Here is a 24,709-nt window from a genome sequence, read left to right as displayed (position 1 = left end):
ACTGTCAATCCTGGTAACTACAGTAACTAACTGTCAATCCTGGTAACTACAGTAACTAACTGTAAATCCTGGTAACTACAGTAACTAACTGTAAATCCTGGTAACTACAGTAACTAACTGTAAATCCTGGTAACTACAGTAACTAACTGTAAATCCTGGTAACTACAGTAACTAACTGTAAATCCTGGTAACTACAGTAACTAAATGTAAATCCTGGTAACTACAGTAACTAAATGTAAATCCTGGTAACTACAGTAACTAAATGTAAATCCTGGTAACTACAGTAACTAACTGTAAATCCTGGTAACTACAGTAACTAACTGTAAATCCTGGTAACTACAGTAACTAACTGTAAATCCTGGTAACTATAGAACAGAAGGTAGTTCAGTTCCAAATCCTGTAACTCTTCAATTATTCCATTCAGACAGAACACCTCTGATGGTGCCTCCAATACCAGTAATCAGCTAAGTCTCTTAGGGTTGGACACAAACACACTCTCTCCCTCTCTTAGCTTGGGCCGTCATTGTGCCAACACTCTCACTTGGCTAACGCTCAGTACAGGGGGAGGCTCTGAATGCCCCTTAAAATCCCCAAATCCCTTGAAAGACATAAAACCAACTCTGACTGACTATACGACTAAAGCCATCCAGGAATTAAAATGTGACTGTCACTTGTGTAACTAAGCCATAAAGCCTGCATAACTGTGCCAAGGGGTAAGGACTCAGGATTTAAAGGAACACTCCACCCAAAAACAATATTTTGGTATTTTATTTCATTAGTCCATTGTTGATATAGTCTCAATTTTGCATGTCAGCAATCAAGTTTAAGATATATTAACTTTAAAAATACAGAAATACAGCTGGTATGTTCTACTTAAGGGGCGGCAGGGTAGCCTAGTGGTTAGAGCATTGGACTAGTAACCCAAAGGTTGCAGGTTCGAATCCCCGAGCTGACAAGGTACAAATCTGTCGTTCTGCCCCTGAACAGGCAGTTAACCTAGGCTGTCATTGAAAATAAGAATTTGTCTGGTTAAATAAAGATAAAAAAATGAATAAAAAATACTAATCTGGTTATGGATGCATCTTGTGATGCTATAAAGCTGCTGTTGTGACTGTATGAAGTGGTTTTGATCCTGTGGTTTATAGTGATGGATTGTCCTGTTTGTTTTTTATCCCAGGAGGAAGTTCTCTCCTGACGTTGGTAGAGTGACAGTCCAATGCAATTCCCCCAGTCTAAAAACATGGCAGTTACCACAAACACATTTCAGCAATACAAAAAAGTTCAGAATGATTCAGTCATAATCTGGTCCATAACCCAACAATAGTTTCTGATTATGTTTTGGCACCGTGTGCCCTAAAAAGGGAGCGATCAGGATTAAAAACGGGGGTTGATTGTGTGTATTCAGAACACTTGTTGCCATGGTGTTGATTTACAAAGATCTAAATATCAGCTCATTGTAATTCACATATAATCAAACCAAAACAACATGTTCAGTGACTCTTGGTTACGTTAATTCATTCACCCATTGACTCGGTTGCACATGGTGTTGGGCCACAAAGATCAAATCACCAGCTCTCTGTGTGAGTCTATCAACCAGGAATGCAGTGATTGTGTGGGACAACAGAACCAAAACAACCCACAATGTGGATCCATCCAGGCAGGGCTGCTATTGTTCTACAGTTCAGACATTTAAAGTATGCAGTGTGTGTGTGTGCGTACGCTGTCGTGTGTGTGCGCTGTCGTGTGATGATGTGGGGGAAGGTGAGTGTTAGGACATAGACAAACACACTACCATGGCACACTTCCACACTCCAACCCCAGGTGGCAGCACCAACCGGGTCACGGCTGGGTTCTGCCAAGCAGCCTTGATTATTCCTCAGGAGCGAGCGATCAAGTTGATTCTGAGAGGAGGCCAGGCCTCTGTCTTTGTCCATTTGTGTGTGTTAGGCCCGCCTCTTTAGTTAGGCCCGCCTCTTTAGTTAGGCGGACCTAACTAAAGAGGCGGACCTAACTAAAGAGGCGGACCTATTTAGTTAGGCCCGCCTCTTTGTGCTAGTCAACCTCTCTACAGTAGCTTGCTAGCTAGCTTTTGTTGGAAGATTTCAACATTGTGTGTGTGCAGCACTAAGTAGATAGCTGGTTGGTTAGAAGCATCGTTTCAGTCAAAGATCATTTCAGTGACTGGCTCGATTGTTTTATGCTAGTTTTCGTGCCCATGGTCAAACTTCAGAAATACTGCTCATTGAAGCACAATAATCATTAGCTAGATGTCAAATGTGACTACTAAGACTTAATCACAAAAAAATACATGAATTGACACATTTACTGTTTTAGCTAAGATTCATTCAGACAGTTTTGAGGCAGGAATGGAGTTCAGCAGACAATGTCTCCTAGGTAATATTTTCTAATGTCATGGCAACCCATCGTAGCCGGTCTACTTCTGATCCATCCCATTATCCTTTGCGAGATACGAGACAGAATCTGATGATGGCTACTTATTGGTTTCGTACCAGTATGGTCTGTGCCAGCGGAGGTACCAGCATGGTCTGTGCCAGCCGAGGTACCAGCATGGTCTGTGCCAGCCGAGGTACCAGCATGGTCTGTGCCAGCCGAGGTACCAGCATGGTCTGTGCCAGCCGAGGTACCAGCATGGTCTGTGCCAGCCGAGGTACCAGCATGGTCTGTGCCAGCCGAGGTACCAGCATGGTCTGTGCCAGCCGAGGTACCAGCATGGTCTGTGCCAGCCGAGGTACCAGCATGGTCTGTGCCAGCCGAGGTACCAGCATGGTCTGTGCCAGCCGAGGTACCAGCATGGTCTGTGCCAGCCGAGGTACCAGCATGGTCTGTGCCAGCCGAGGTACCAGCATGGTCTGTGCCAGCCGAGGTACCAGCATGGTCTGTGCCAGCCGAGGTACCAGCATGGTCTGTGCCAGCCGAGGTACCAGCATGGTCTGTGCCAGCCGAGGTACCAGCCTGGTCTGTGCCAGCCGAGGTACCAGCCTGGTCTGTGCCAGCCGAGGTACCAGCCTGGTCTGTGCCAGCCGAGGTACCAGTCTGGTCTGTGCCAGCCGAGGTACCAGTCTGGTCTGTGCCAGCCGAGGTACCAGTCTGGTCTGTGCCAGCCGAGGTACCAGTCTGGTCTGTGCCAGCCGAGGTACCAGTCTGGTCTGTGCCAGCCGAGGTACCAGTCTGGTCTGTGCCAGCCGAGGTACCAGTCTGGTCTGTGCCAGCCGAGGTACCAGTCTGGTCTGTGCCAGCCGAGGTACCAGTCTGGTCTGTGCCAGCCGAGGTACCAGTCTGGTCTGTGCCAGCCGAGGTACCAGTCTGGTCTGTGCCAGCCGAGGTACCAGTCTGGTCTGTGCCAGCCGAGGTACCAGTCTGGTCTGTGCCAGCCGAGGTACCAGTCTGGTCTGTGCCAGCCGAGGTACCAGTCTGGTCTGTGCCAGCCGAGGTACCAGTCTGGTCTGTGCCAGCCGAGGTACCAGTCTGGTCTGTGCCAGCCGAGGTACCAGTCTGGTCTGTGCCAGCCGAGGTACCAGTATGGTCTGTGCCAGCCGAGGTACCAGTATGGTCTGTGCCAGCCGAGGTACCAGTATGGTCTGTGCCAGCCGAGGAGAGGAATGCAGACAGAGGCAGGGTAAGAGCCACAGGCAGGGTGGTGAGTGTGAACCCAGCAGTGATGCAGTCTCTCTGGGGTTAGAGCCCTGCTCTCTGCTCATAGGTTAGCCCATTGTCCAGGGCCCGAGAAGAGCACACTGGAAACAGGCACGCTCTGCACTACACAGCTCAGCACACTGGAATCAGATTGTATCTCAGAGCCTGTACTGAGCCAGCAGGCAGTAGGCAGTACCCACACAGTACCATCCTGCTGCAACCCGCTGCTGGCTTGTCTCTGATGACAGATAAGCAGGGTTGAGCCGCTCCGAGGATGGGAGACCATTCTGATGTGCCACAGTCAAGAGAACCAGAGCTGATTATATTAAAGTGCTGAACACGTGACCATGACGACAAGGTGACCATGACGACAAGGTGACCATGACGACAAGGTGACCATGACGACAAGGTGACCATGACGACAAGGTGACCATGACAACAAGGTGACCATGACAACAAGGTGACCATGACGACAAGGTGACCATGACGACAAGGTGACCATTACGACAAGGTGACCAGTACATGGGACTGATCCTGCAGAAAGAGGTTGACTGGTTCAGTAATAGAGACAGGTGATCCTGTAGAAAGGGGAGGTTGACTAGCTCAGTAATAGAGACAGGTGATCCTGTAGAAAGGGGAGGTTGACTAGCTCAGTAATAGAGACAGGTTATCCTGTAGAAAGGGGAGGTTGACTAGCTCAGTAATAGAGACAGGTTATCCTGTAGAAAGGGGAGGTTGACTGGCTCAGTAATAGAAACAGGTGATCCTGTAGAAAGAGGAGGTTAACTGGCTCAGTAATAGAGACAGGTGATCCTGTAGAAAGGGGAGGTTGACTGGCTCAGTAATAGAGACAGGTGATCCTGTAGAAAGAGGAGGTTGACTGGTTCAGTAATAGAGACAGAGAGACAGGTGATCCTGTAGAAAGGGGAGGTTGACTGGCTCAGTAATAGAGACAGAGAGACAGGTGATCCTGTAGAAAGAGGTTGACTGGTTCAGTAATAGAGACAGGTGATCCTGTAGAAAGGGGAGGTTGACTGGCTCAGTAATAGAGACAGAGAGACAGGTGATCCTGTAGAAAGAGGTTGACTGTCTCAGTAATAGAGACAGGTGATCCTGTAGAAAGAGGTTGACTGGCTCAGTAATAGAGACAGGTGATCCTGTAGAAAGAGGAGGTTGGCTGGCTCAGTAATAGAGACAGGTGATCCTGTAGAAAGGGGAGGTTGACTGGCTCAGTAATAGAGACAGGTGATCCTGTAGAAAGAGGAGGTTGACTGGCTCAGTAATAGAGACAGAGAGACAGGTGATCCTGTAGAAAGGGGAGGTTGACTGGCTCAGTAATAGAGACAGGTGATCCTGTAGAAAGAGGAGGTTGACTGGCTCAGTAGCAGCTCTACTCCCTGCTGTATTTTAGTCTGTCTCTGTCACACAGAGGAAGACCAGTTCCAACAGCAGCCTGGGTAGAGGACAGAGAGTAGGACAGAGAGCGTCTAGTGGGTGTGCACGTGACATTGGTATGCCGCGCGTGTGCGCAACACATGCTACCGGTGTGCGTGGGTGTGTATCTGGGTCGATGATTGTGTGTGCTGTGTGTGTGTGTGTGTATCTGGGTCGATGATTGTGTGTGCTGTATGTGTGTGTGTATCTGGGTCGATGATTGTGTGTGCTGTATGTGTGTATCTAGGCCGGATCACACACCGTTGTCCAGAGGTGAGCAGCTGATCTCGGTCGGGAACACCCTGGCCAGAGACCAGAGGCATGACGTCCATCTGTCTCTGATCAGGGGTTCACCCCCCCCCCCCGTAGTGGAACCACCTCTGAGCACAACTCAGCTGTAAAACATTCCCTAAGCTGCAGTTGTTCAGTAACATTAGTGTCAGGAGACTCAGGACAGTCACTCTAGCCATGCAGGTGGCCATGCCCTGTACATGAGTAACTGGTGTGACTTCCTGCTTTTAACTCCTAGCGCAGCGAAGGGCCTATTGGAGATGTGATTCACCTCGTCACTGTTCTACTGGACTAAATTACAATGACTGCCCTGTTACTATACAGAGAGGAATTCCACCAGGCCTGATAAGAGAACCCTTTCACCCTGTTCCTCCCCACTCCTGACCTCGGAAAACAGACCCCAGCTAACCTCTGACGAAAGAGAGAGAGAGACTAACAGACTAACAGTCATGTCACCGTGACAACACCAGTCCTTTCAGCCAGTCATGTCACCGTGACGACACCAGTCCTTTCAGCCAGTCATGTCACCGTGACAACACCAGTCCTTCCAGCCAGTCATGTCACCGTGACAACACCAGTCCTTTCAGCCAGTCATGTGAGCCAGACCAGGGCACATAATAAAAATGGCACCCTATTCCCTATACTAGTTTTGACCAGAGCCCTGTGCCTGTCATTTGAGGATGGGGCAGGAAGCGCGCGATTCAAGCAGATAAATGTGCCGTGTTTAATTATGAAACTGGTCGTGAGATAAAAACATATCGAAAGTTAACTCAATCTTCTGTGAATCTGAAATTCTGGGAGCCAAGTTTTAAAAAAAGTCTCTGCTAAACTTTCAAAACGTGTTTGGTCTCATCATCCTTGTAGGGACCCCGAAATCCTCACAAGGACAGTAAAACAAGGACAATTTGGACACGTGTGGATGTTTTAGGCTTAAGGGGTTAGGGTTTACAATTAGGGTTAGGAATTAAAGGGTCAAGGTTTAAGGTTCAATTGTTTGGTCCCAACAAGAATAGTAAAATAATTGTGTGTGTGGTGTGTGTGTGGTGTGTGGTGTGTGGTGTGTGGTGTGTGGTGTGTGGTGTGTGGTGTGTGGTGTGTGGTGTGTGGTAGAAAAACCAGGACAGATCCAATCCAAGACGGTGATGATGATGATACCAGCATGCCTTTGATCACAGAGTGATCCCTGTCTGACCAGAGAAGACACCGTGTTCCCTGACTAAAATAGGATCCTTGACAGCCCTTTGGAAGAGAGGACCCAATGTGACTGTCCACCATGTGTGAACATCAACCCTCCCACGTCTCCTCTTTCACCTAGCAAAGTCAACTTGGAAATTACAGCGCCATAGAATTAAATCGAAGCAACTGACAACAGCGCAAAATGTTATTACCACGATGGGTAATTATTGTGTAATTATCATTGGACCATGTTACCATGTAAATCCTCAGTGAAAACCAGGAAGGGCTAAATAGTAGACGAGTAGAAGAAAGTACAGCATTCAGCTTTCATAACTGCTTCTTCAAAAAGGGCCTATAATTACATTCGCTTAGGGAAGTGGTTCCCAAACGGCAGGACTAACCCTACTCAGGACTCAGAGATATGTCATTTCATCAGTGTGACAGGTGGGGTACTGGCCGTGACCTTATGTTAGTTGGGATGTCTCCAAAAATTAAATTTTAAATTTAAAAAAATCAGACCGACGATGAAAACGCTCCTTCCACTCACCATGCTGCATGATCCCGTGTTCTAGAAGCCTCCGTCCAAGATGCTCCGCCTCCTCTCGGGTCGCCATCTCTCCCTCCGCCAGCAGCCAATCAACAAGCTCCGAGGCCACCAGCGTCCGTTCAAACGTCTCACCCTCTTCTTCCCGAGTCGCTAGGATGGACGTCTCAGTGTTCATCATCAGCCTGTTGAGAAGGACAGGTTTATTGTTTTAGGACAGACTACTTTATACGATGTGTTCATCATCAGCCTGTTGAGAAGGACAGGTTTATTGTTTTAGGACAGACTACTTTATACGATGTGTTCATCATCAGCCTGTTGAGAAGGACAGGTTTATTGTTTTAAGACAGACTACTTTATACGATGTGGAAATCAGTTGTACATCGTTTTACATTCTGATTCAACACAATAACAGACTTTTCTCCATCAACCTCCATCTAAAATAGTTACCTGTGCAGGCTTTTGCTCCGACCAATAACACACCTGATTTAGCTAATGAATGACTAAGTCAAACCAGGTGTGTTAGCGTAATGCTGGAATCAAAACCTTGCTGATGGGTAGTTCCCATGTCCCCGGGAGGAGGGTAGCTTGGCCACCTCTGTGCTATTTATAAAGATGAACTTCCAGGAAGAGCACTAGGACTTAAGGTGAACAGGTTCAGTTAACCCCAGCGGCCTCCTACTGAGTGACCCTGGTACAATATAGATGTCAGTTAACCCCAGCGGCCTCCTACAGTGACCCTGGTACAATATAGATGTCAGTTAACCCCAGCGGCCTCCTACTGAGTGACCCTGGTACAATATAGATGTCAGTTAACCCCAGCAGCCTCCTACTGAGTGATCCTGGTACAATATAGATGTCAGTTAACCCCAGCAGCCTCCTACTGAGTGATCCTGGTACAATATAGATGTCAGTTAACCCCAGCAGCCTCCTACTGAGTGATCCTGGTACAATATAGATGTCAGTTAACCCCAGCAGCCTCCTACTGAGTGATCCTGGTACAATATAGATGTCAGTTAACCCCAGCGGCCTCCTACAGTGACCCTGGTACAATATAGATGTCAGTTAACCACAGCAGCCTCCTACTGAGTGATCCTGGTACAAGATATATATCCGAAGACGACAAGGGGAGTCCCAACAGACTGAATACACATGCCATGTTTGGCGCACACACACACACACACGTGTGGAAACAGGTGGAGCTATGGGAATAAACAGTATGAACAACACAGTGGAAACTATAATGGACATGTTACTGCTTGGCACTGAGACAAAGACAGTGGAAACTATAATGGACATGTTACTGCTTGGCACTGAGACAAAGACAGTGGAAACTATAATGGACATGTTACTGCTTGGCACTGAGACAAAGACAGTGGAAACTATAATGGACATGTTACTGCTTGGCACTGAGACAAAGACAGTGGAAACTATAATGGACATGTTACTGCTTGGCACTGAGACAAAGACAGTGAAAACTATAATGGACATGTTACTGCTTGGCACTGAGACAAAGACAGTGAAAACTATAATGGACATGTTACTGCTTGGCACTGAGACAAAGACAGTGAAAACTATAATGGACATGTTACTGCTTGGCACTGAGACAAAGACAGTGGAAACTATAATGGACATGTTACTGCTTGGCACTGAGACAAAGACAGTGAAAACTATAATGGACATGTTACTGCTTGGCACTGAGACAAAGACAGTGAAAACTATAATGGACATGTTACTGCTTGGCACTGAGACAAAGACAGTGAAAACTATAATGGACATGTTACTGCTTGGCACTGAGACAAAGACAGTGAAAACTATAATGGACATGTTACTGCTTGGCACTGAGACAAAGACAGTGAAAACTATAATGGACATGTTACTGCTTGGCACTGAGACAAAGACAGTGAAAACTATAATGGACATGTTACTGCTTGGCACTGAGACAAAGACAGTGAAAACTATAATGGACATGTTACTGCTTGGCACTGAGACAAAGACAGTGAAAACTATAATGGACATGTTACTGCTTGGCACTGAGACAAAGACAGTGAAAACTATAATGTACATGTTACTGCTTGGCACTGAGACAAAGACAGTGAAAACTATAATGGACATGTTACTGCTTGGCACTGAGACAAAGACAGTGGAAACTATAATGGACATGTTACTGATTGGCACTGAGACAAAGACAGTGGAAACTATAATGGACATGTTACTGCTTGGCACTGAGACAAAGACAGTGGAAACTATAATGGACATGTTACTGCTTGGCACTGAGACAAAGACAGTGGAAACTATACATGGACATGTTACTGCTTGGCACTGAGACAAAGACAGTGGAAACTATAATGGACATGTTACTGCTTGGCACTGAGACAAAGACAGTGGAAACTATAATGGACATGTTACTGCTTGGCACTGAGACAAAGACAGTGGAAACTATACATGGACATGTTACTGCTTGGCACTGAGACAAAGACAGTGAAAACTATAATGGACATGTTACTGCTTGGCACTGAGACAAAGACAGTGAAAACTATAATGGACATGTTACTGCTTGGCACTGAGACAAAGACAGTGGAAACTATACATGGACATGTTACTGCTTGGCACTGAGACAAAGACTGAAAACTATAATGGACATGTTACTGCTTGGCACTGAGACAAAGACAGTGAAAACTATAATGGACATGTTACTGCTTGGCACTGAGACAAAGACTGAAAACTATAATGGACATGTTACTGCTTGGCACTGAGACAAAGACAGTGAAAACTATAATGGACATGTTACTGCTTGGCACTGAGACAAAGACTGAAAACTATAATGGACATGTTACTGCTTGGCACTGAGACAAAGACAGTGAAACTATAATGGACATGTTACTGCTTGGCACTGAGACAAAGACAGTGGAAACTATAATGGACATGTTACTGCTTGGCACTGAGACAAAGACAGTGGAAACTATAATGGACATGTTACTGCTTGGCACTGAGACAAAGACAGTGGAAACTATAATGGACATGTTACTGCTTGGCACTGAGACAAAGACAGTGGAAACTATAATGGACATGTTACTGCTTGGCACTGAGACAAAGACAGTGGAAACTATAATGGACATGTTACTGCTTGGCACTGAGACAAAGACAGTGAAAACTATAATGGACATGTTACTGCTTGGCACTGAGACAAAGACAGTGGAAACTATACATGGACATGTTACTGCTTGGCACTGAGACAAAGACAGTGAAAACTATAATGGACATGTTACTGCTTGGCACTGAGACAAAGACAGTGGAAACTATAATGGACATGTTACTGCTTGGCACTGAGACAAAGACAGTGAAAACTATAATGGACATGTTACTGCTTGGCACTGAGACAAAGACAGTGGAAACTATAATGGACATGTTACTGCTTGGCACTGAGACAAAGACAGTGAAAACTATAATGGACATGTTACTGCTTGGCACTGAGACAAAGACAGTGGAAACTATAATGGACATGTTACTGCTTGGCACTGAGACAAAGACAGTGGAAACTATAATGGACATGTTACTGCTTGGCACTGAGACAAAGACAGTGGAAACTATAATGGACATGTTATTGCTTGGCACTGAGACAAAGACAGTGGAAACTATAATGGACATGTTACTGCTTGGCACTGAGACAAAGACAGTGAAAACTATAATGTACATGTTACTGCTTGCACTGAGACAAAGACAGACCACGTCATCATGGTGTGGCTATAGCTTGTGTTCTCCAAGGCGGGGCAGCGATTCTCTCTTCACAGATTCATTCCTCTTTCCCATAGGAAGCAATGACGTGTGACTGTTTGCTGACGTTTCGCCATCTTATCACTGAGTCAACTAACCCACCCATTAACCTCACTTTAGTCTTGACGCTTGACATGTGAAAGATTACCAAGCCGACAGCTGACCCACACACCCAGGACACATCCCAAATCGCACCCTATTCCCTATATAGTGCACTACTTTTGAAAAAGGAAAGTAATAGTGTGCCTTTCGGAACACAGCACGAATCCACATCTGATCTAAACCACCCAGGCAGGTCTGGCCACAGCTTCATTAAAAAATAACAACTCTGCAACTTTAGAACCAGTTATTATGCTGTTCGTATACATCCACTTACTGGAAGATTTGATCCACATTTGATGTTTTATCCTTATTTTTGTAATTTTTGAAAGATCAAGACACATGGTTCATCATATTGGACCTCCCTACCATATGTTGCTCTGCTCGTCTTTGTCTAATAACACCTGGACATATTTTAAGTAGACGCTCAAAAACCTACACTCTTAGAAAAAGGAGTTCCTAAAAAGGGTTCTTTAGTGACCCCGTAGGAGAACCTTTTTTTGGTTCCAGGTAAGAACCCTTTTGGGTTCCATGTAGAACTCTTTCCACGGAAGATTCTATATGGAACCCAAAAAGAGTTCTACCTGGAACCAAAAAAAAAAAGGTTCTATTTAAAATATGTCCAGGTGTTATTAGACAAAGACCAGCAGAGCAACATATGATAGGGAGGCCCAATATGATGAACCATGTGTCTGTGACCAATAACATTGGATTTGATGGATGATCAGACAACTACAGACGGGTCATATCGGTCGCTGTAAATCATTTCCTGTAGCCGTCATCTCAGGGATCCGACTCGACAACGTCACAGAGAAGCACTTTCCGGTATTGCTCACCGCCAAACAAAATCGACAGACATGAAATCATAAAATTACACTTAAAAACTGTGTAGCTCACCAAATACTTGACAATAACAAGCCACATGTTAAAAGTGGCGTAGTTGTCCTTTAATGTACAGTAAACGTGCTCTGCTGTTAAGCTACCACAGCCACCACATGGTAATGGATGTCCTGAACGCAACCTGTTCCATCCTACATACACTCTGCATCCCAAATGACAACCTACACCAAGTGTACAAAACATTAGGAACACCTTCCTAGTATTGAGTTGCATCCCCTTTTGTCATCAGAACCAGAGCCTCAATGATTCGGGGCACGGGACTCTACAAGGTGCCGAAAGCACGCCATGTTGACGCCTAATGTTTTGGCCACTCGGGTGTATTCCTATCTAGGGCCCTTAGAGCTCTGGTCAGAAGTAGTGCACTGTGTAGGGGATAGGGTGCTGTCAGACCGTCAGCTTTATTCCTGCTAGGCCAACTGGCTCTGGTCCAATCCCTGCAGATCAGCAGTGTGTGGGAGGATTCATCATAGCATTAGTTTTGTATTAAAAGCCTTCGCATCGTTTCTTTATGATTTCTTGACGCCGTGTTCGTAAAGAAGTTTCAAACCTGTTGTTCAAAATGAACGCCGTTGTTCATCTTTGAGTTTATGATAATAATAATTCACAAAGAGACTATAAAAGTCTCAAGTTATTTCTAAGAATCAGTAACAGAATATATAAATCATTATCGACTTGGAACGACGGTTAGGAAAACAAAAAGTGTGCCGTATATATTAAAAAGGGAAAAACAAGTGCCTGAATCACGTCAAGGTCTGAGCTCCATCCTTCAAAACTATTATTTGTATTTCTTATCAACAGAACAGTAAGTAGAAGCAGCGTTTGACCCGGCTGGTACCAAGATAGAAAAACTAAAATCAGGGCACAGCAGGATTACACTACTGAATGGTCCACAGAAAAGCCTGTCCACATTCAATTCCACTCCATTCTGTTCCGTTCAATACACGTTATTCATCCCAAGTGGGCAGTTAGACAGCGACGGCCATGAGGCAACACATAATAGGATACATGAACACAGTACAACGCCGGGGACAGGAGTCCTGATCGCTGTAGGCAGAGGGACTCTTACACTGTGGGATGTTAAATATACACTGTAGACTTCCCCCATGTTTAATTACCACTGTAGACTTCCCCCATGTTTAATTACCACTGTAGACTTCCCCCATGTTTAATCACCACTGTAGACTTCCCCCATGTTTAATTACCACTGTAGACTTCCCCCATGTTTAATTACCACTGTAGACTTCCCCCATGTTTAATTACCACTGTAGACTTCCCCCATGTTTAATCACCACTGTAGACTTCCCATGTTTAATTACCACTGTAGACTTCCCCCATGTTTAATCACCACTGTAGACTTCCCCCATGTTTAATCCCCACTGTAGACTTCCCCATGTTTAATCCCCACTGTAGACTTCCCCCATGTTTAATCACCACTGTAGACTTCCCCCATGTTTAATCACCACTGTAGACTTCCCCCATGTTTAATTACCACTGTACTGTAGACTTCCCCCATGTTTAATTACCACTGTAGACTTCCCCCGTGTTTAATTACCACTGTAGACTTCATGTTTAATCACCACTGTAGACTCCATGTTTAATCACCACTGTAGACTCCATGTTTAATCACCACCGTGTACTGTAGACTTCCCCCATGTTTAATCACCACTGTAGACTTCCCCCATGTTTAATCACCACTGTAGACTTCCCCCATGTTTAATCACCACTGTAGACTCCATGTTTAATTACCACTGTAGACTCCATGTTTAATCACCACTGTAGACTCCATGTTTAATCACCACCGTGTACTGTAGACTTCCCCCATGTTTAATCACCACTGTAGACTTCCCCCATGTTTAATCACCACTGTAGACTTCCCCCATGTTTAATCACCACTGTAGACTCCATGTTTAATCACCACCGTGTACTGTAGACTTCCCCCTTGTTTAATCACCACTGTAGACTTCCCCCATCTTTAATCACCACTGTAGACTTCCCCCTTGTTTAATCACCACTGTAGACTCCATGTTTAATCACCACCGTGTACTGTAGACTTCCCCCTTGTTTAATCACCACTGTAGACTTCCCCCATGTTTAATCACCACTGTAGACTTCCCCCATGTTTAATCACCACCGTGTACTGTAGACTTCCCCCATGTTTAATCACCACTGTAGACTCCATGTTTAATCACCACCGTGTACTGTAGACTTCCCCCATGTTTAATCACCACTGTAGACTTCCCCCATGTTTAATCACCACTGTAGACTTCCCCCATGTTTAATTACCACTGTAGACTCCATGTTTAATCACCACTGTAGACTCCATGTTTAATCACCACTGTAGACTTCCCCCATGTTTAATCACCACTGTAGACTTCCCCCATGTTTAATCACCACTGTAGACTTCCCCCATGTTTAATCACCACTGTAGACTTCCCCCATGTTTAATCACCACTGTAGACTTCCCCCATGTTTAATTACCACTGTAGACTCCATGTTTAATCACCACTGTAGACTCCATGTTTAATCACCACTGTAGACTTCCCCCATGTTTAATCACCACTGTAGACTTCCCCCATGTTTAATCACCACTGTAGACTTCCCCCATGTTTAATCACCACCGTGTACTGTAGACTTCCCCCATGTTTAATCACCACTGTAGACTTCCCCCATGTTTAATCACCACTGTAGACTTCCCCCATGTTTAATCACCACCGTGTACTGTAGACTTCCCCCATGTTTAATCACCACTGTAGACTCCATGTTTAATCACCACTGTAGACTCCATGTTTAATCACCACTGTAGACTCCATGTTTAATCACCACTGTAGACTCCATGTTTAATCACCACCGTGTACTGTAGACGTCACAACTCCTTCAAATGAGACAAGTGGAAACATTATGGTTGAACTTATGGTTGAACGAGGAGTCAGTCGCCACCATTAACACCACACAGGTCTGGGCTCAGGGCCGAGGCCACCCTGCTCGTTGTGAGAAGGAAAGGTTCGCTTTGTTGATTCTCTAAAAAAAAGGGTTCCTTCACCACCCTCTAAACACTACAGGCCCATTTACCAGACAACCAGGGACTGAAGTTTATCTTCACCCTGGTTGTTCAGGCAGGAAGACAATAGTCAAACAAGGAGGTTAAATATCGCCTTGAGATTGTATCCGTTGTTTCGAGACTGTGCACAACCATACAACAGCTCTTCCTGTACTGGGAACTTGGGCTGGGATTCCAGGACACACACACACACACAGGTAGTTTGTTTGTAGCTGTGCTTGTTTGAGTCTCTAGTCTGGTGAGTGTGAAGACTGGAGGTGTAGCCTGCATACTTCCCACTAAACCAGGCTGTGTGTCCCTCTACCATGGTGACTACATAAATACACCCTAACACTGGCTCTTCCTGTCTTCCTGTTACGCCACACACACACACACACCCCTCAGGGGGAGGCTGGCTCAACCACCACAGGGGCTGGAGTAGGAGCTGGCACAAAGAAGGTTGCTGTGGAGCTGGCAGATAGCTACAAACACAGACACAGTCACAGAGTATTACCGAACTAGAGAGGCACTAGACCGACATTCTGCAGGCGTGTAAAACTGCAATAACAAGTGTAATTTACAACATAATGGTGGACGTCATGATGTCCTAGTGAAATTCAATCTGAATGAAAGCACAACATAAGGAGAGGGGGCAGGGAGGCCAGCCCGAGCAGAGGGGGCAGGGAGGCCAGCCCGAGCAGAGGGGGCAGGGAGGCCAGCCCGAGCAGAGGGGGCAGGGAGGCCAGCCCGAGCAGAGGGGGCAGGGAGGCCAGCCCGAGCAGAGGGGGCAGGGAGGCCAGCCCGAGCAGAGGGGGCAGGGAGGCCAGCCCGAGCAGAGGGGGCAGGGAGGCCAGCCCGAGGAGAGGGGGCAGGGAGGCCAGCCCGAGGAGAGGGGGCAGGGAGGCCAGCCCGAGGAGAGGGGGCAGGGAGGCCAGCCCGAGGAGAGGGGGCAGGGAGGCCAGCCCGAGCAGAGGGGGCAGGGAGGCCAGCCCGAGGAGAGGGGGCAGGGAGGCCAGCCCGAGGAGAGGGGGCAGGGAGGCCAGCCCGAGGAGAGGGGGCAGGGAGGCCAGCCCGAGGAGAGGGGGCAGGGACGCCAGCCCGAGGAGAGGGGTCAGGGAGGCCAGCCCGAGAGAGGGGTCAGGGAGGCCAGCCCGAGGAGAGGGGTCAGGGAGGCCAGCCCGAGGAGAGGGGTCAGGGAGGCCAGCCCGAGGAGAGGGGTCAGGGAGGCCAGCCCGAGGAGAGGGGTCAGGGAGGCCAGCCCGAGGAGAGGGGGCAGGGAGGCCAGCCCGAGGAGAGGGGGCAGGGAGGCCAGCCCGAGGAGAGGGGGCAGGGAGGCCAGCCCGAGGAGAGGGGGCAGGGAGGCCAGCCCGAGGAGAGGGGGCAGGGAGGCCAGCCCGAGCAGAGGGGGCAGGGAGGCCAGCCCGAGGAGAGGGGGCAGGGAGGCCAGCCCGAGCAGAGGGGGCAGGGAGGCCAGCCCGAGCAGAGGGGGCAGGGAGGCCAGCCTGAGGAGAGGGGGCAGGGAGGCCAGCCCGAGGAGAGGGGGCAGGGAGGCCAGCCCGAGGAGAGGGGGCAGGGAGGCCAGCCTGAGCAGACAGAAGAGGGGCTAGCCTTAAATAAAGAAAAAACTAAGAGAGAGATGCATTCTTACTGCGTAGTAAGTTAGGTAGTAGCAGCCAATACAAGATGCCTGAGGGTGAATTTCAACATACCGTCTCTGTCAGGAGTAAAGTATTTAAGTTGTCAGTTAACACATTGTAACAAAGCATATACCTTTTGCACCTCAGTATCTCTACTTGCACATCATCATCTGCACATATATCACTCCAGGGTTTAATTGCTAAATTGTAATTATTTCACCACCATGGCCTATTTATTGCCTTACCTCCCTAATCCTACCTCATTTACACACACTGTATATAGACCTTTCTATTGTGTTATTGACTGTACGTTTGTTTATTCCATGTGTAACTCTGTGTTGTTGTTTGTGTCGCACTGCTTTGCTTTATCTTGGCCAGGTCGCAGTTGTAAATGAGAACTTGTTCTCAACTGGTCTACCTGGTAACACACACACACACACACACACACACACACACACACACACACACACACGGAAAGGTCCATTCCATAGAAACCACCCTGAATGAATTACATTTGATACGGTCCAACTACAAATTGCATATCAACTCAAACAGCATGTTGCTATGCTGCTAGAATGTTCTGTCTGCTAATGTCCTGGAGTCTGGTCTAGCAGTAATGCAGCCAACTCATCCCCCTTGCTAATGTCCTGGAGTCTGGTCTAGCAGTAATGCAGCCAACTCATCCCCCTTGCTAATGTCCTGGAGTCTGGTCTAGCAGTAATGCAGCCAACTCATACCCCTTGCTAATGTCCTGGAGTCTGGTCTAGCAGTAATGCAGCCAACTCATCCCCCTTGCTAATGTCCTGGAGTCTGGTCTAGCAGTAATGCAGCCAACTCATACCCCTTGCTAGTGTCCTGGAGTCTGGTCTAGCAGTAATGCAGCCAACTCATCCCCCTTGCTAATGTCCTGGAGTCTGGTCTAGCAGTAATGCAGCCAACTCATCCCCCTTGCTAATGTCCTGGAGTCTGGTCTAGCAGTAATGCAGCCAACTCATCCCCCTTGCTAATGTCCTGGAGTCTGGTCTAGCAGTAATGCAGCCAACTCATACCCCTTGCTAATGTCCTGGAGTCTGGTCTAGCAGTAATGCAGCCAACTCATCCCCCTTGCTAATGTCCTGGAGTCTGGTCTAGCAGTAATGCAGCCAACTCATACCCCTTGCTAGTGTCCTGGAGTCTGGTCTAGCAGTAATGCAGCCAACTCCAGACCACTTGGCGACTGGGCTTTGATTTAGTGATATTATTCAGTTGACTAAATATTGTATCGAACTGTTTGGATAATATCGCACTATTATTTTTGTGCCAGTTGGCTGTACCTGCACCAAAACTCCAGTATTTATCCTTCATAGCTAGTTGTCTGTACCTGCACCAAAACTCCAGTATTTATCCTTCATAGCTAGTTGTCTGTACCTGCACCAAAACTCCAGTATTTACCCTTCATAGCTAGTTGTCTGTACCTGCACCAAAACTCCAGTATTTACCCTTCATAGCTAGTTGTCTGTACCTGCACCAAAACTCCAGTATTTTTCCTTCATAGCTTGTTCTCCATCTTCTTTTTAAACAGGGAGACCATTTTTTTCAGCATTTTTATGTCCATGACTGATTAAAACTTCTCATGAGAGAGAGAGAGAGCGAGAGAAAGAGAGAGATGACTGTAGCTGGCAGAGTGACCGAACAAGATCTATCTGGTTGAGGAGGGGGTTTCTATGGAAACTATTAGGCTCTAACCACTCTCGCCTGCCTGCTGAACAACACCATGTACTAGACCGGTAACAACAACACAAACAGGATGCCTACACCCTAAAAATAATACTGTTCAGAACATATTTCATTGATTGAATATAACAAGTAAGAACTCGCTGTAATGAGAAAGCTTTTTACTTGGGTTTTCCCCCTGGATAAAATGTCTCCCGCCATCAACAGAACAAAAAGCCACTCTGGGTTCATTGAATTGATAAAACCTACTTTTCATATATCCGTTGTCCCCTCATGAAGACCTTGGCTTCGTTGTCCAGCGGAAACGTCCCGTCGTCTTTCCTGAAGCGATAGAACAGTTTCATGTCTTTGAACTCCTTGTGCTCGTCACAAACTGCAACACAAAAAAGAGGAACAATGTTTGTTTACATTTAGTGAACTGATAATTGCGTCATATTTCCCACCCCCCCCACACTAACAGCCCACTAAACAGAGGCGAGTTAGCTAACTGCTAATGGCCTCCTCTTTCCCCCACACTAACAGCCCACTAAACAGAGGCGAGTTAGCTAACTGCTAATGGCCTCCTCTTTCCCCCACACTAACAGCCCACTAAACAGAGGCGAGTTAGCTAACTGCTAATGGCCTCCTCTTTCCCCCACACTAACAGCCCACTAAACAGAGGCGAGTTAGCTAACTGCTAATGGCCTCCTCTTTCCCCCACACTAACAGCCCACTAAACAGAGGCGAGTTAGCTAACTGCTAATGGCCTCCTCTTTTCCCCCCACACAAACAGCCCAATAAACAGAGCTGAGTTAGCTAACTGCTAATGGCCTCCTCTTTCCCCCACACTAACAGCCCACTAAACAGAGCTGAGTTAGCTAACTGCTAATGGCCTCCTCTTTCCCCCACACTAACAGCCCACTAAACAGAGCTGAGTTAGCTAACTGCTAATGGCCTCCTCTTTCCCCCACACTAACAGCCCACTAAACAGAGGCGAGTTTACCTGAAAGCTTCGTAGTTAATGCCATTACGTTTCTCTCGACAACCCAGAGCCTGTCAATCCTCTGAAGTGAACGAAATTTGCCAAATGAAGCACTTTGCTGTTCTTTGAGTGGTGAGGTCTGAGTTTAAAGTGTTATGTTAGCTACTCCGCTATCTGGAAACTCATAGGTCATCAGACAGCAGCTACACACTGTGTATCCTTGACATACAGTATATATATATATATATACTGTATGTCAAGGATACACAGTGTGTATCAGTGTATATATATATTAACCTTCAACAAGACATTGTTGTGCTAGGCTACATCCAGACTGGCTGAGAGAAAGACAACCAACTAGAGAGAGACAGAGGAGAGAGACAGACAGAGGAGAGAGAGAGAGAGAGACAGAGGAGAGAGAGAGAGAGAGACAGAGGAGAGAGAGAGAGAGAGACAGAGGAGAGAGAGAGAGAGAGACAGAGGAGAGAGAGAGAGAGAGACAGAGGAGAGAGAGAGAGAGAGACAGAGGAGACAGAGAGAGAGAGAGAGACAGAGGAGAGAGAGAGAGACAGAGGAGAGAGAGAGAGACAGAGGAGAGAGAGACAGAGGAGAGAGAGACAGAGGAGAGAGAGACAGAGGAGAGAGAGACAGAGGAGAGAGAGACAGAGGAGAGAGAGACAGAGGAGAGAGAGACAGAGGAGAGAGAGACAGAGGAGAGAGAGACAGAGGAGAGAGAGACAGAGGAGAGAGAGACAGAGGAGAGAGAGACAGAGGAGAGAGAGACAGAGGAGAGAGAGACAGAGGAGAGAGAGACAGAGGAGAGAGAGAGAGAGAGAGAGAGAGAGAGAGACAGAGGATTTGTCTCTTTACATTAAAATGGAAGAACATTAGGTACTAAACAAAACAAAACCACATTTGAAACAGGCAGGGACTATCTGCATAGAGAAAAACAAAACAACCTGACACAGAACATTTCCTGTTGAGTTCCCTAATGAATGACAACCAGATAGAAGTCATGTCAGAAGACTGTAGAGAAGCAGGTTTGTTCTTGTTATTTTACTGCGGCTCTTTAATTACTTGTTACTTTTATTTCTTATTCTTATCCGTATTTTTTTTTTTAAACTGCATTGTTGGTTAGGGGCTCGTAAGTAAGCATTTCACTGTAAGACGCATGTGACGATAAAAATTGTATTTGAAGACCGTAGAGAAGCAGGATCTGGCTGTTCCCAGAAAAACCCCAATCTCAGAGGAGTATTAATTAGGGCACACCATCACCAAATGCTTAGCAATGGAAAACGAAAAAATGAGCATTTCTTATTGGACAGGTCCAGGAAATCTCTCCCCGTTTCAGTACATTTGGTTCCTAATGAACACAGCCCAGACGTGTCTGGTCATGTCAGAAGGCCCTACCGTGATGGATGATGCTTTGATCCAGGAGTTTCTGCATGATCTTGATGGCCGTGTCTCTGTCCGACGCCTCCTTGTGCTCCAGCAGCCAGTCGATCAGCTCCTTGGCCACAAAGCAGTTGGGATACGTCCTCAGGTGATGCCTGCGGTCCTTAACCACCTTCCCTTCATGGAGACGCAGCCTGTGGAACGAACAACACAACGTCAGGCTATTGACAAGCTGTACTCTCTCTCTCTCTCTCTCCATCATATGCTGTAACTGCAATACACATGTTCAGGAAAAGATAAGGCCTACAGCTAATAATGTAGACTACTCTTACATTATCTGTGGAACAACACAACGTCAGGCTATTGACATACAGTAGTGTAGCTTCTCTCTCTCTCTCTGTCATGTGTTGTAACTGTATCTACACAATTATGTTGCCTAGTGACATACCGCTCTCCCTCTCTCAATTCAAGGGGCTTCATTAGCATGGAAAACATGTGTTAACGTTGCCAACGCAAGTGAAATAGATCATATACAAAAGTTACATAAAACAACAAACATTACACACTCACAGATGTTCCAAAAGAATAAAGACATTACAAATGTCATTATGTACACACACACACACACACTCTCCTGTACAGTCTCTTATAACACAGCTTTGGCTGCACTGGTCTGTACTCCATGTTCTCTCAGGAAGGACATGCATGTACATGTATTGTGAATTCGTAGCACATGTTCCAGTTTCTTGGTAGTTGTCTCCAAGAGGAAGTGACAACCACCAAACAGTGTGGTGCACATTGGTGACCTCTGAACTGTGGTTATGTTAGATAGTCAGTGACACAACAGCATGCTGACTCACAGTATTGGCTGGGTTTTTTTTCTTCCCTTTTGAAGTCAATAAGTTACACTTGTTTTATATTCTTCATTTTTAAAATTGTTCATTTGAAGTTATGTAACGAGAATATTCAGAGCATTCTGCTTATGAGTGCAGTGTGTAGGGATTATCAATGGGTTATGAAGCCTCTGTGTAACCTAGTAGGTTTTGCTCCTCAGATAAAAGTGTTGTCGGGTAGGACATCCGACAGACAGGTCTGAGGAGGATGTGGATGGATGAATTAGGATTGTGTTATGATTTCCTTATGTAGGCACAGTGCTTGTCATACGTTTGGATACACCTACTCATTTCAGTTAAAAAAAAAGATATTTTCTACATTGTAGAATAATAGTGAAGACATCAAAACTATGACAGAACACATATGGAATCATGTAGTAACCAGAAAAGTGTTAAATCAAAATATATTTGATGTTCTTTAAATTAGCTCCCCTTTGCATTGATGACAGCATTGCACACTGTAGGCATTCTCTCCAGGTAGTCACCTGGAATGCATTTCAATTAACAGGTGTGCCTTGTTAAGGTAATTTCTGGAATGTCTTTCCTTCTGTGTTTGAGCCAATCAGATGTGTTGTGACAAAGTAGTGGTGGTATACAGAAGATAGCCCTATTTGGTAAAATACCAACTCCATATTATGGCAAGAACAGCTCAAATAAGCAAAGAGAAACGACAGACCATCATTACTTTAAGACTTGGAGGTCAGACAATTTCACGAACTTCTAAAGCTTTTTGAAGTGCAGTCGCAAAAACCATCAAGCGCTGTGATGAAACTGTTTCTCATGAGGACCGCCACAGGAAAGGAAGATCCAGAGTTACCTCTGCTGTGATGAAACTGTTTCTCATGAGGACCGCCACAGGAAAGGAAGACCCAGAGTTACCTCTGCTGTGATGAAACTGTTTCTCATGAGGACCGCCACAGGAAAGGAAGACCCAGAGTTACCTCTGCTGTGATGAAACTGTTTCTCATGAGGACCGCCACAGGAAAGGAAGATCCAGAGTTACCTCTGCTGTGATGAAACTGTTTCTCATGAGGACCGCCACAGGAAAGGAAGACCCAGAGTTACCTCTGCTGTGATGAAACTGTTTCTCATGAGGACCGCCACAGGAAAGGAAGATCCAGAGTTACCTCTGCTGTGATGAAACTGTTTCTCATGAGGACCGCCACAGGAATGGAAGACCCAGAGTTACCTCTGCTGTGATGAAACTGTTTCTCATGAGGACCGCCACAGGAAAGGAAGATCCAGAGTTACCTCTGCTGTGATGAAACTGTTTCTCATGAGGACCGCCACAGGAAAGGAAGACCCAGAGTTACCTCTGCTGTGATGAAACTGTTTCTCATGAGGACCACCACAGGAAAGGAAGACCCAGAGTTACCTCTGCTGTGATGAAACTGTTTCTCATGAGGACCGCCACAGGAATGGAAGACCCAGAGTTACCTCTGCTGTGATGAAACTGTTTCTCATGAGGACCGCCACAGGAAAGGAAGATCCAGAGTTACCTCTGCTGCAAGAGGATACGTTCATTAGAGTTACCAGCCTCAGAAATTGCAGCCCAAATAAAAGCTTCACAGAGTTCAAGTAACGGACGCATCTCAACATCAGCTGTTCAGAGGAGACTGTGTGAATCAGGCCTTCATGGTCAAATTTCTGCAAAGAAACCACTACTAAAGGACACCGATAAGAAGAAGAGACTTGCTTGGGCCAAGAAACAGGAGCAATGGACATTAGACCGGTGGACATTAGACCAATGGACATTAGACCAGTGGACATTAGACCAGTGGACATTAGACCAGTGGACATTAGACCAGTGGACATTAGACCAGTGGAAATCTGTCCTTTGGTCTGACGGGTCCAACATTTTGATTTCTGGTCCCAACCACTCTGTCATTATGAGACGCAGAGTAGGTGAACGGATGATCTCTGCATGTGTATTTCCCACTGTGAAGCATGGAGGAGGAGGTGTGATGGTGCTTTCCTGGTGACACTGTCTGATTTATTTAGAATTTAAGACACACTTAACCAGCATGGCTACCACAGCATTCTGCAACGATACGCCATCCCATCTGGTTTGGGCTTAGTGGGACTATCATTTGTTTTTTTCGATAGAACAACGATCCAACACACCTCCAGGCTGTGTAAGGGCTATTTGACTAAGAAGGAGAGCAATGGAGTGCTGCATCAGATGACCTGGCCTCCACAATCAACCCGACCTCTACCCAATTGAGATGGTTTGGGATGAGTTGGACCGCAGCGTGAAGGAAAAGCAGCCAACAAGTGCTCAGCATTTGTGGGAACTCCTTCAAGACTGTTGGAAAAACATTCCAGGTGAAGCTGGTTGAGAGAATGCCAAGAGTGTGCAAAGATGTCATGAAGGCAAAGGGTGGCTACTTTGAAGAATCTACGATATAAAACACTTTTTTTTCGTTACTACACAATTTCATGCGTGTTATTTCATAGTTTTGATGTCTTGAAAATAGTCAAAATAAAAAAAAAACTTGAATGAGTAGGTGTTTTCAAACGTTTGACTGCATACTGTTTTTTGCCCTAATGTGGACAGGTCTGAGGAGGATGGACAGAATGAGGGATAAAGTGGACAGGTCTGAGGAGGATGGACGGAGGGAGGGATAAAGTGGACAGGTCTGAGGAGGATAGACGGAGGGAGGGATAAAGTGGACAGGTCTGAGGAGGATGGATGGAGGGAGGGATAAAGTGGACAGGTCTGAGGAGGATGGACAGAGGGAGGGATAAAGTAGACAGGTCTGAGGAGGATGGACAGAGGGAGGGATAAAGTGGACAGGTCTGAGGAGGATGGACAGAGGGAGGGATAAAGTGGACAGGTCTGAGGAGGATGGACAGAAGGAGGGATAAAGTGGACAGGTCTGAGGAGGATGGACGGAGGGAGGGATAAAGTGGACAGGTCTGAGGAGGATGGACAGAAGGAGGGATAAAGTTGACAGGTCTGAGGAGGATGGACAAAGGGAGGGATAAAGTGGACAGGTATGAGGAGGATGGACAAAGGGAGGGATAAAGTGGACAGGTCTGAGGAGGATGGACAGAGGGAGGATAAAGTGGACAGGTCTGAGGAGGATGGACAGAGGGAGGGATAAAGTGGACAGGTCTGAGGAGGATGGACAGAGGGATAAAGTAGACAGGTCTGAGGAGGATGGACAGAGGGAGGGATAAAGTGGACAGGTCTGAGGA

The 24,709-nt window shown here is 46.5% G+C and overlaps 1 protein-coding gene across 3 annotated transcripts in view; it reads right to left on the bottom strand.

Annotated features, from left to right (window-relative positions):
• The window catches only part of LOC110507039 (DEP domain containing MTOR-interacting protein), a 67,995-nt gene that overhangs the window by 35,100 nt on the left and 8,186 nt on the right, over positions 1 to 24,709 (bottom strand). For all 3 annotated transcript variants that reach the window (XM_090186162.1, XM_090186165.1, XM_090186153.1), the window contains 3 exons: positions 20,631 to 20,809; positions 18,509 to 18,632; positions 7,103 to 7,284 (listed from right to left, as the gene is read on the bottom strand). In XM_090186162.1, the coding sequence (XP_090042288.1) occupies positions 7,103 to 7,284; positions 18,509 to 18,632; positions 20,631 to 20,809 (485 nt within the window). The remainder of the gene's footprint in view (positions 1 to 7,102; positions 7,285 to 18,508; positions 18,633 to 20,630; positions 20,810 to 24,709) is intronic.

The sequence above is a fragment of the Oncorhynchus mykiss genome, chromosome 2 (genome assembly GCF_057628025.1).
Source record: "Oncorhynchus mykiss isolate SJ-2025 chromosome 2, ASM5762802v1, whole genome shotgun sequence".
NCBI lineage: Eukaryota > Metazoa > Chordata > Actinopteri > Salmoniformes > Salmonidae > Oncorhynchus > Oncorhynchus mykiss.
The sequence above is the reverse complement of the archived record's forward strand: the minus strand, read 5'-3'. Positions and strand labels throughout refer to the sequence as shown.